The sequence below is a fragment of the Hordeum vulgare genome, chromosome 2H (genome assembly GCF_904849725.1).
Source record: "Hordeum vulgare subsp. vulgare chromosome 2H, MorexV3_pseudomolecules_assembly, whole genome shotgun sequence".
In the NCBI taxonomy this organism is placed as follows: domain Eukaryota; kingdom Viridiplantae; phylum Streptophyta; class Magnoliopsida; order Poales; family Poaceae; genus Hordeum; species Hordeum vulgare.
In genome coordinates, this window is record NC_058519.1 from 611798284 (window position 1) to 611811462 (window position 13179).

At 45.5% G+C, this 13179-nt stretch overlaps 1 protein-coding gene across 2 annotated transcripts; it reads right to left on the minus strand.

The window, feature by feature from the left end:
* Nucleotides 1-540: 540 nt before the first annotated feature.
* LOC123427801 lies at nucleotides 541-3842 on the minus strand. Of its 2 annotated transcripts, none has more exons than XM_045111928.1 (6): nucleotides 3601-3842; nucleotides 2589-2748; nucleotides 1839-2492; nucleotides 1272-1716; nucleotides 1055-1136; nucleotides 541-921 (listed from the first exon to the last, which is right to left on the minus strand). In XM_045111928.1, the coding sequence occupies exons 1-6, from the start codon at nucleotides 3628-3630 to the stop codon at nucleotides 709-711; spliced, it is 1584 nt and encodes a 527-aa protein (XP_044967863.1). In that variant the 5' UTR covers nucleotides 3631-3842; the 3' UTR covers nucleotides 541-708. The 2 variants fall into 2 exon arrangements, with proteins under 2 accessions (XP_044967863.1, XP_044967862.1); XM_045111927.1 differs by having other exon boundaries at nucleotides 1839-2498; nucleotides 3601-3819.
* Between the last annotated feature and the right edge of the window lie 9337 nt (nucleotides 3843-13179).

Sequence of the window (13179 nt, forward strand, 5' to 3'; positions counted from 1 at the left end):
GTTGTATGTCAACTCGTAGATCCACATAGCACTGACTACCGGGCGGACTGACTGAAGGTACGTCTGCTGTCTACACTCTGAAGCCTCGCTGACACCGAAGCGAGTCCATTGTTTGCACTTTGCAGGGTTTTACCAACTGATGAAAGTACTTTCCTCGAACCTTGTACCCATCAGCTGCTGCCCGTCGGCCCCTTCTATTCCATAGCCATGATCTAGTATCTCTCTGATTTCACAGGCGGGGTTCGCTGTTCGCTATACTGTTCACTGCGTCATGCCTTGTACTGACGCACTGCTCTCAGAGACCCGTGAACACTTCAGTCTAAAGAGACCCGTGAGCAGCAGCGCAGAACCGAGACAGATGAACAACCAACGGCTCACAGCAGCAGCGCCACTTTATGCAAAAGATCCCAGAAAGATGGCTTGACCCATAACTTGGTTCATCAGAAAGGTGAGTGATTCCATCAGTCATATTGTTAGCCCACTGAAGAACAGCTTATAGGAACCTTTTTCTTCAGAAAAAGAACAAGAACTTGGCACACCTCACACTAAGCAAATTATTTATATGACAATGAAGAATGTGTACATCTCAATCACCTAGACCAGACATTCCCTTTCGCATACTAAAAAACCAAGGAATGCTGACTGCAGAACGAGGAAGTTAGATTCCTCTCACGACCATATTTTAACAGGCTAGTTCTTCAACAAGTGCTAAGGTTCACAGAAACAGCCACAGCATAGGATACGTGACCCTGGAATCCGTCCTGTCTGGCGGATCAGATCGGCCTTCTGAACTGCCCTTGCTGCTTGCTTGTTCATCTTGGCGTTGGCTGATGCCCGCTTCTCCTCCGCCACGCGGCGTGCCAGCTCGAGCCTTTCCGCCATCCTTGCCATGGCCTCGCTTCTCATTTTCTCCGCGCGTTCCTGCCATAGAACGATTTGTCATCACTAAGCTACATGCTACTCCTAAAGAGTATGATATGTATTCAAAGTATTGTGTTGGTGCAAACAAAAGCAGCTGGTATGCAGATGATAGTGAAATGCAGTGGAAATGCACCTCTAGTCTCTTCATTTCAGATTCAACTTTTGTTCTTTGGCGGCTCTCCCATGCTTCGATCTTCAGCTCTTCCTTCTTGAATCTAAGCAAAACAATACCATGTCAAATAAGATGAAGAAAACCAATATTTACAAAATTTAATTCTGTTTCTATCTCCTTTTGTAGCTCACTGGTAGAACAAACGACTAGGGGTATCAGATAGTCTGATGGAACATACCGTGCTGTATGCTTAGAATTTTCAGCGTCCTCGAATGCTGCCGCACGAGTAGCATATTCCTGCTTCATTCGCTCCAAATCAGCAATGCTTGGCGTCGCAGAGACCAATTCTAGCTCCTCTTTGCTAGCCCATGAAGCGATGTTCATCTTTCCTAGTTGTACACCTAGGGCAGCAATTTCTTTCCTTGCCTTGAGCCTGATTTCATCCTCTGACATCTCATTCGTGCCGCCTTTTCTGTTGAAATAAGGACCATCATCTGCATTGTCTTCTCCTATCGATGCTGTCGATAGTCCGCCCACAGGAGTTGATGGTATCGAACAATTAGGGCTCCGAGTCGGTGTCACAGACCCAAGTGGTGTTCCTGTTCTTGATGGATCTTGACTTGGTATTGGAGTCATTTCTGTGCCCACATCTCGCACAGAGACCGCCTGAACTGTAGGAATAGCTGTGTGCGATAGTTCATATCAGTTTACAGAAAAATGGGAGGCCGAAAATTGAACCGTAAATCTTACTTGCACTATGTAACAATTGCTGCTTCTTATCTTACTAACAAAGTAAAAAATGTACCTTCGATATCATTGCATGGCTTAATTGCAGTTGAACTGGTTTCAGTTGGCCCTTTCTGATACTCTGAGGTGGCAGTAGAACCTTGGTCAGGACAGACATCTGAGTGCCTGACCAACTTCGGCTGATGCGAAGCGAAAGACAGCCTCTCTAATATGCTCCGAGAAGCCGACGAAGCCGGATTGAATCTCTTCATGTTCTGAATGGGACGAGCAAATGCGCCGTGGTGTTTGGGCAAAACGCCACCGCCCCTGGGCGCAGCCGAATTCACCTGGTGTGCACTCTGGTTCTGCGATGTGCCCTTGGCGGTGTTCTGCTGAACAGTCTGCTTGTTCACAATCCATTTCTCAGCGTCGTTCCACTTGGAGGAAGCCTGTCTAGAGAAGTAGCCTGCGGTTGGATTCTGCGCCGCCGCCGTCTTCTCGCCTCCATGGAACTCAAAGCTACTGGTACTAGCATTGTCAAGACCGCTGTCACATTCGTTACCATCCTCCTCGACAGTTCGCACTGGATGTATCATGCTTGAGTTGCTCGGCGCAGGTTGGTGAACTGAACTTTTGGGCATGTTCTGAACCTTGTAGCTATCTACTGCTGGATCCTTGTCTACAACTTCGGTATTGCCGACTGCTGCAGGGCATTTGGCGGCACCGGAGCTGTCTGAAACTACAAGCAGAGCCAGATGGCTATAGATGTGATTACCTTAATCAGGGAAAAAGTAAGTTAAACACAAATAGGCTAGCGTTATGTATGTACCTTGGTCAAGAACATCGCATACTAATAATCTGTTCTGCGCTAGCGATGGCTCGGCGTTCTTCGAAGGCGATGTTCGCGACGAGCTGCTGCTGATGACCCTCACGCGGTTGTGGGCTCCCAGCAGCTTCATCCTCAGCTTTGTGGGAGAAAGGGCGCCTGCCTACATGAAGAACAAAGAGGTAAGTCTTCATCTACGGAAGCATTATAACTTAATAAAGTGTCTTGATTCAAGGTGGTAACCTCTATTATATCTTGTTCAAAATATTTCTAGGTAGGACCGTAGGAAGCTTATAGCTCTGTAAACTTCCAAGAAATTAGAAGTGCTGGTGTCATGCAAATTTTTAGACATTTGTGACAGTGACAGTGGATTGACCATTTGACACTTGTATTTCCTGACTGGGACACGGGGGTAGTGAAATCAGCATCACTTTAGCACGTAGTAGTACTAAAACAGTGCCGACGCCAAATTCTTCGGAAAAATGGGCGTTCTTTCTAGATTTCCACTGCCTATGCAGAAGGGACGACAGTTTTTCTGCATATTTAGCAGTACGCTTTACTTGAACTAGTTAGCTTCACTCTGACTGACAAAACAGATTTGCCCAACAAGTGATAACTGAAGAGAGCTACAGTTTATAAACAAACCGCTAACCAACTCTAGATTCTTAAAAAAGAAAAGGCTCCCAAATTGCTCGGCTCCGACGTCTGACAGCGAGACTAACTTTATAATCTTCTCATTGCAAAATAGGGAGACTGGCTTTGATCTGCCTATAGGAGAATGGAAGCTGCTATAAAAACGCAACAAAACATGGTAGACTTGGAAATGAGGAGCAGAGAAAGCACATCTATATCCAGAAAACGAAATATATATCTTCGGAAAAAAAAGGAAGGAAAAAATGTACTGGAAAAATGAAGCATCAGGAACGGCAACAACGGGTATGAACAGAGCAGGCCCTAATTCGGTGGGTGGGATCAAGCGAGCCACTGTGCTGGCCTCAGGAGATGGAGCCCGTACCTGGACCTTGTGAATCCTCTCGTACTCCATTGCCCCGTGCTGGTCCGCTGGATGTGTGCTTCCTTGTCTATCCCTGTTCGGGCGGCGGCTGCTGAGAGTGAGAGTGAGAGTGAGTGGGGGAGGGGGGGCTGAGGGAGGAAGAAGGGGATGGGGAGGGAAGGAGATGGGCGTGATGTGATGGGAGAAGAGAACACACTACGCTACGCTACGCTCTCAGTGGGGACTTGGCTACTGTAAGCAGAGATCTAACAGGCACGCCGTGATGTCTTGCCCTTTTTTAGTTCTTCTTCTCTACTTGCGCAGGACTCCACAGCGCAGCTTCTCTTCTCTGGCCGTGACAACTCCCTTTCCAAACCCCCCCAAAGAAAATTTACGTGTGTTTCCACTTCAACGAAAGGTCTCATCGACGCAGTGAAACCACAGAGCTGGGCTGTTACTGTGCTACAATTACTGCTAGCACGAACAGAGAGCCGTTTGCTGCACCTGTAGGAGTACTTGTTACCAACAACCTCAGACGGCTGTTCTTCTTTTTATTTTTTATTTACACGGAAAGTGCCCAGCCTCTTTTGCACGCCCGGATTAAACATAACCCCTCTCCCATTGCACAAAGTTATCTGGCCAGTGGCATCTCTCTCACTGGCGCGGAGTAGGAAAATCACCATCTGATTATCTCTCACTGACACGGATTAAGCATACAGAGTAATCTTTTGAAAATCTAGCATTTCTCGAGATGCGTGCGCTTTTAACGCCCCAAACTCCAATGCCCCAAACTTTTGCTGTGTTATTCTCGGCATCACAGTGGTGGTGGTGGTGGTCAAACAGAGGTCCCGATGCCGGACTTGGACTGGCCTCGACTGGACTGGACGGGATCCCTCTATCCGTCCACCAAGACCAAGACCAAGACCACGACCAAGCAGGCAACCCCACTCTGAATTACACGGCGCAGAGGGAGGCATGGGCGGCCGGCCCCGCCACACCTCCCCGTGTCAGTGACTCTGCGCGCACAAGCTTTATTAATATTATTTACCCGATCTCTCGGCCCTTTTCACCGTCCAGTTCAGTCCCATGTCATGATGCGCTCACTCGCCTCCCCTCCTCTCGCCGTGATCACAAGGCTGCCCCCGGCCGGTGTCGGTGTCGTCACGCATGAATATACTTTTGTCTTCTCCTCCGCCTCGCCGTTCGCCGAAGTTGACCCAGGTTTAGTTTTTCCTCTGCGCGCGTCTCGTACGTAGTGTACGTGTAGTTGGTTAGTATCATGGCCTCTGCTGTGCTGCTGCTGCTGCTGCATGCTTTGCTCTCCTCACCACCTCTGAATCTGATGGCTACCGGCCAAGCTTGCTGTGGCTCATGTGTTTGGATTCAATCACCGGGAAATAGTACCAGCGAGAATTATGGTCATGTGACTGTATGTATGAGGCGAGTGAGCCATGCATGCTACGGATCACGTACTAGTACTACTGGTGTGCTGGATGATTGAATTGGTGTTGCATGATTTGCTGTACTCGGGGGACTGATCATGGCGCATTTATCTGATTGATCATTGCGGCTGGTAGCCTTTAAAAGCCCCTGGTCCAACTCGGTGGTGGCCATGCATGCACTCGTCAGTACGAGTGCTTACAAAGCAGTTTGATTAACAATGCTCCAGCTACTAGTTTGAGTGCCGTCCATTTTTGATAGGTTTGACTGATCAAACACGCTGATGATTGAGCGTACGTACTAATTTATCCCAGCTAGTTTCGCATTTATCGAGTCTTCGTTACTCCCTCGGTCAAGGTTTAAGCGTGCATTTTTTTATACTCCCTCGTTCCTAAATATAAGTCTTTTAACAGATTTCATTAGTGGTCTACATACGAAACAAAACGAATGAATCTATATTCTAAAATATGTATATATACATATGTATGTAGTCCATTAGTGAAATTTTTAAAAAAACTTATATTTACGAACGGAGGGAGTAATACATAAGATTTAAGACGCAAAGACAATTACTTCTACTAGGAGAACGTTCGTGTGTTGCCACGGGTTCTTAAAATACCTTTACGAGTTATACAATTATAATATGAATTTGCACGCGTAGAGACGATATAACATGACTAAAATTGCTTAATAATTAAAGTTCACTTCACTTCTAACAGAGTTGTTTTAATTATTATTTTCTACCTAACTTTATTTTAGATAATTTCACCTAATGTTATCCCTATAGCTTATTAGAAGAACACTACACAACCCTAACTTTATCACTGCACACAAGTGCTCTTCCCGCGGTCGCCCTGATCCTCCTCCCCCTCACCCGCATCGCTGTCGGCCGACGGCCTCCGCGATCACCCACGCAGTCGCCGGCCTCCGCCGTTACCTCCCATTGCCGCCCCCTCTCACCCCCTCCGCATCCTCACGCAACGCTTGGTGCCTAGACCCCGTCTTCGGTGCCGTCGCCGTCGACCGTGGCTTCACCGACGAGTCCAGTTGCGTGGCTGTCGTCGACCACCAGGGCCATAGCTTCTCCAACGGCTTTCGGGCCCACATCCCGGACATCCGCCCCGTGCTCTACGACTGCGAGGCCGCCTTCACCCCTTCCACGTCGACTACCCATCGCCGTTGCCCTGCTTCCTCTACAGGGAATCCCTCAACGCGCCACTGCTGCATCTCACGGACAAGGACTGGTGGCCCGGCGGGGCGGCCAGGCCATTCCTCTCCCTCGGCGGCAGAAGAGTTGATCCCCACCGCGTCGCCCACCTCCGCTCCTTCTCCTAAACCCACACCAACACCAGATCTACGTCTCACACCCCCAACCCTGCCCCATTCCACCCTCCATCGTCACCATCTTCAAGGGAATCAAATTCGACCTGTCGGACTTCGTCGCGGCTGAGCCTCCCATCGCTGGTGAGAACATCGATCCCCCAATCCCCTCGCCTACCTATCTCAGAGCGATGTGCCATCCATGTCCCTTTTAACATGCTAAAAATGAAATGATAGGCACAGTAAAAAAATTATTAGCTGGATTTGTAGCACACTCTTGCCGATATTGGCTTCAGAAAAATAAAACATTCAGAGTTCATAGTGATGTGCAATCCCTGTCACTATAACATGCTAAAATGAAAGGGTAGGCAATTTTTGCTATAGTTTTCATTAGTTGGTTTTGTAGCACACATATATACAAACCATGCATTCCTTACCATATTGGCTTCAGAATGTTTAACATGTTCAGAGTTCATGGTGTCAATATCCTAAGTAGATGAGTTACGACAAAAAGATGAGTTTGGTAATGAGCTTCTTTGTTAGGACTGGCAATACCGTTCACATGCTTATAGTAAATATATTAGGTATTGTGAAGTTTTACCATAGCTCATTCCAATTCTACAATATTCCAATTTTACAATATTTTGTTATACGGTTCACATGCTTATAGTGAATATATTAGAACAACTCGATAGCAGATCCTCACTTATTCTAATTCTACAATATTTTGTTGTATGGTGCACATCTCTTTCCTTTTTCCATCAATTGCACATCTATTAATAAATTAGAAAAGTTTTCACAAATCAGAACTTTCTAAAGAATTAAATCAGAAATTATTATTGATTCCATACAAACTAACATATATGTACTATTAAAGTGGTAACAGTAAAATAATAATGAAATCTTTTGTCCACTTCTTTCTCACTAAAAAATAATACCTTGGTTAACATATCTACTATTTAATGTCCTTATTTGGTCGACATGCATTTGTTTTCGTGCTTAGCTCTTCTTGTACGCTTTAACAGTTTGTACAAATACTAAATTAGATATATTGCAATGCAAAGTTAATTCAGTTATGTCCAACATATTGTAGCCTTCTACCCATTCTGTGTTTCATCAAGACGAAAAATATTGATATATCTGCATTCTGTAGCCAGGCTCAACACATGAATATGACTACAATATAAGGAATTAGTCCCTATGCACACATCTTCAATTATGACATTATCCCATATATTGGAACCGTGAATGAGAATGCTTTTACCAATATTACAAGCTTCCACAATTACAGTTGTAGCCTGAATATGTCCTATTATAATTTTGCAGGATGTTGCAGCCACAATAATGTTGTTATCACAACAGGGCCCAAGGGATTTTGTGCATAATGTCAGCATTAGGCGCTGTCTCCACACCAACCCTTCATTAGTATGCTAGCTCCAGCAGTGTAGTTACATATGAGGTATATTCTCATGGTCGTTAGTACCGTTGGTTCAGTATCTATGAGTCATATATTATTTTCCTGTTGTGCATTGTAACACAAATTGTGCTTCGAATGATTAGAGTTATCTTTCCCTGCTAAGTCTAGGGTATACAATCAACAATTACACGATCGAAGAATATTTCAAAAGGTTGGAGATTATGACACACAAAGTAAATAAAAGTTGGAGACAAACTTGGGCACACCAGCTCCGCATGAAAGTTCAGACTTGTGTTACTGTATTTTACTCCTATTTGAACTACTCTTAACTCATGATCTGGATATCTTACTCACAAACATGTGATAAGAGAAATTACACATATTTCATTGCATTTAGTCAAAGCCCAGACCCTGGTTGCCGCTAGGTATGTATGACCTGCAGTAGTCACATCCATAAAGTATATAGATGAGATGTGAGGAGGATGTTCCCTTGCAAATGTTAAAAAGAGCATGGCCACACTTCAATAATTCTCGTTTCGAGCATACTTCACTTGCTTTAGACACATCTGAAGTTGATAATCTCTTTTGTCAGTGGAAATGATTAATTGCTGCCAAGCTAACTGCTAAGAGGTTGAAAGGCTACATGCCACACTAAAGAAATGTAGAATCAGTCACTTCTGGGATACAATAAGCATTTGTGTTATAGTGATTCTCTTTCACCTTTTTTGCACATTTTATGTTTAATTAGTGATAAATTTCTATATTTGTGTATATTCCAGCCGCTAAACATTGATATATCTAGCTCCCACTCTTGGCCACATGTATACAGATTATGATTCAGGATATTTTGTGTTACATCGAGCGTGTTCTATCTAGTACAATGTGGTTGCAACTAAAATTTACTTAATGCATTGTGCCCATAGCAACATACAAATAAGTATAAGATGCGATCCACGGTATGACAGTAACAAGTCGCCAGCCGTAGTACATAGGTTGTCTTTTATGGGGATTATATGGTCTTCGTATTTATAGTTTTTAAAACGAACAACAGTGCGGCAAGGAGGGCGCACCATTTTTCTAATTCAATTGTAACTCACATGTCATGCATGGAAGGCAACCACAATATAATTAATACTTGATATAAATGAAGCAAGCAAACAGTATTGCAGCAAATACAAAGGTAATGCAGGCCAAAACCATAAAGTAATAGATACTGCAATGTGTAGGCGCGGATTAATGACAAACATACAAGTACTAAAACATTATTAAGAATGAGAATCCTTACAATGGAAGGAGGCGTGAACACATTATACTTAGGGAATGTCTGATCCATGACAGTGCCAATTAACGTTTGGGTGCGTTGAGCTTGGCATAATGGGGACTCACTCAGCACCCGCGCTAGGCCATGGAATTGCAAATAAAAAAAAATGTGTGGATCCAACAAAACCAGCGTGTGTTCCTGTGGCACCCCGGCTCAGAGGAAACCAGAATGCCCCGTATTCCAGCCCAGGGACAAGTCTCTGTAATACGACACCATTGACATAGAACAAATCAGCTCTTTATTACTATGGAAAAGGTTACAATGGTACTTGGATTACATTGCCACAGCGGTACTACACCTGCCTACGGTAAATTCTACGCTAGGAGCGGAAGAACGACGATTGTGATGAACTCCACTCCACAGGGACTCTGGCTGGAACGCGCATCCTAGATCGCAACTCGGGATCCTCGACAAGCTGGAACGCGCATCCTAGATCGCAACTCGAGATCCTCGACAAGCAAGCAATCATAGCATGACCTGCAAAATGGCATGACACGCCAGGTGAGTACTTTGAATGTACTCGCAAGCTCACAACAAACATCAGCGTTAAGGCAAGACAACATCATAGCAATCAAGATTAGGTAAATATTTATCATCACCGAAGGGATAGTTGAAAATAACTATACCACACTACTCTCACCATACTCTCGTGACCAACTCGTGGTCTCACCAAGAATCTTCAGCGAATATCCTTAAGACCGACACCAATACCTATCACCGGCACGATGCCCAACTGCTATCATACTCAGACGAGTTCTTCCATCATTATTAACACTGATATGGTTGACCATCTACTAAGGTCTGGACGGGTTGTCCAATACCGTGGACTCGGCTATTCAAATAGATTTTTTCACTCTGCACAGGTTGCACACTTTACCCACATCATGGAGCGCTGACCTCGTGATCCCATTCGGGTGGACCAGTGTTGCCCCAACAAAACATGTCTGACCCGTGACTCCCCCATCGTACCACCGACATTCATCCTGCCCCGGAGTCCTGCCCTGGGTGGCCCCAGTGTCCTCATGACACCTGCCACCGTCGTGGCCAAACGAAATTGTCCCAAACGGGGACGGGTACCCACAAAACAACTCAACTGGCTCACAGGACTATCACCGCCTACCTGATCAGGGTAGCGCGCATGCATAGCCCTCCTCTTTGGAGGTACCGATGAAAGAACACGTGATCAGACCAAGTCAAGGCCATCCCATACCGGCAAATGTGGTTGCACGGATAAGCCCGGACAGGTGACTCCCGATACACCAACTAAGTATCTTATCTCCGAATAATATTTTTGTCATAGTTGACACTCCGATATCATAGTAACCCAATAACCAATAAGCTCAAGCCACTGCTATTGGTTCATATCCACCAACTGTCGGATGAAACCCTAAATAATCATAGACAGTAATCTCCAACAATATGGTGTAAACTAGTGGGTAAAATATTACTTACTAATAGTCCCGTACTCAACACGGTAGTCACCTATTCAAGAATTTATTCAAACATTGCATAATTTAATCCATACTACAAATAGTTACAACTATGGTTAAAGTAATAGATTAAACTATGATATTGCAATGCAATTATGAAAATGAGGGTTGTGGCTTGCGTGGGATGAGGGATCCACCGGGAAAAAGTGCGAGAAGCTCGCGGAAGGAATCACCGGAAACAGTTCTCTCTCGGAGGAGGGGCTGTTTACGGCAAGGGCAAACTGGTCATTTCCACTGTGTGAACACTGATGTCTACTACGCAACCTTCTCCTTGTAGACGTTGTTGGGCCTCCAAGTGCAGAGGGTTGTAGGACAGTAGCAATTTTACCTCAAGTGGGTGACCTAAGGTTTATCAATCCGCGAGAGGCGTAGGATGAAGATGGTCTCCCTCAAGCAACCCTGCAACCAAATAACAACGAGTCTCTTGTGTCCTCAACACACCTAATACAATGGTAAGTTGTATAGGTGCACTAGTTCGGCGAAGAGATGGTGATACAAGTGCAATATGGATGGTAGATATAGGTTTTTGTAATCTGAAATTACAAAAACAGCAAGGTAACAAATGGTAAAAGTGAGCACAAACGGTATTGCAATGCGTGGAAACAAGGCCTAGGGTTCATACTTTCACTAGTGAAGTTCTCTCAACAATGATAACATAATTGGATCATATAACTAGCCCTCAACATGCAACAAAGAGTCACTCCAAAGTCACTAATAGCGGAGAACAAACGAAGAGATTATTGTCGGGTACGAAACCACCACAAAGTTATTCTTTCTGATCGATCTATTCAAGAGTCCGTAGTAAAATAACACGAAGCTATTCTTTCCGTTCGATCCATCATAGAGTTCGTACTAGAATAACACCTTAAGATACATATCAACCAAGACCCTAATGTCACCTAGATACTCCATTGTCACCTCAAGGATCCGTGGCATTGATTATACGATATGCATCACATAATCTCAGAATCATCTATTCAACCAACACATAAAACTTCAAAGAGTTCCCCAAAGTTTCTACCGGAGAGTCAAAACGTGTGCCAACCCCTATGCATATGTTCCCAATGTCACGGACCCACAAGTTGATCACCAAAACATACATCAAGTAATCACATGAATCAACCGTGTGCCAACCCATATGCATAGGTTCCCAATGTCACAAACCCGCAAGTTGATCACAGCAGATAGACACGTGCAAGACATACATCAAGTGTTCTCAAAGACTCAATCCGATAAGATAACTCCAAAGGGGAACTCAATTCATTACAAGAGGGAGAGGGGGAAGAACATCATAAGATCCAACTATAGTAGCAAAGCCCATGGTACATCGAGATCAAGACATCTCAAGAACACGAGAGAGAGAGAGAGAGAGATCAAACACATAGCTACTGGTACATACCCTCAGCTCCGAGGGAGAACTACTCCCTCCTCGTCATGGAGATCGCCGGGATGATGAAGATAGCCACCGGAGATGGATCCCCCCTCCGGCAGGGTGCCGGAACGGGCTCCAGATTTGTTTTTGGTGGCTACAGAGGCTTGCGGCGGCGGAACTCCCGATCTAGGTTTATTTTTGGGGGTTTCTGAATTTATAGGAATTTATGGCGGTGGAATTACGTCAGTTGGGCCCACGAGGAGGTCACAAGCCTGGCCTGTGCCACCTAGGGGGTGGTGGCGGCGTCAGGGCTTGTGACTCCTTCGTGGCTCTTCTGGCCTTCTTCCAAAGCTTCGGGGGTATCTTTTGGTCCAAAAAATCATCGTAAAGTTTCATTCCATTTGGACTCCGTCTGAAAATGGGCCAAAAACACGGAAAAAACAGAAACCAGCACTTGGCACTGAGTTAGTAGGTTAGTCCCAAAAAAGATATAAAATAGCATATTCATGCATATAAAACATCCAAAGTTGACAAGATAATAGCATGGAACCATAAAAAATTATAGATACATTGGAGACGTATCAAACACCTAGTGAAGATGATATCAGCATGCCGGGTTCGACGAGACGAAGACGTTGGCTTTGGAATCATCTCGATCAGAGCTATGGATAAAAATATATAGCTAAACGAAGTTCAGGGACCAATCTATAAAAATAAACTCTACAAATAGGCCCCTGGTTGGAATAATTGATGACGTCTTTGAGGGAATACGTTTCCCAGAGGGGGAATGTATTTAGCGCCTTATGCCTCCATTTAAATGACGTGGCAAGGCGGGGCCGGCCTCTCGGTCACTTACACGCGCCCCCCACTAGTGCTCTCTCTCTCCTCCTTCCCTTCCTTCTTCCTCCCGTCGACACACAGGGCAGAGGCGAGGTGCCGCAATGCCGGTGCTGGCCACGGCGACTCCGGTCGTCTCCAGGCGAGCTCTGGCCACCGGTGGATGCGGGGGAAGGTTCCGCACCCAACCAGGGCTCCACGAGCGTCGGGGAGCGGCAGTAGCAGTGGGCCGTAGACTATGGAGGATTGTGGCCTCGGGAGGAGATCGGCACGGTGCCACGACCACTCCGGCGAGGAAATGAGAAGGTGGGGAGGGTTGCAGAGGTGAGGGGAGGCCTCTCGAGAAGGAAATAGGGGGAGAAGGGCTCGGCCACGAGCCAATTTCACACAAGGAGGCCAGCGG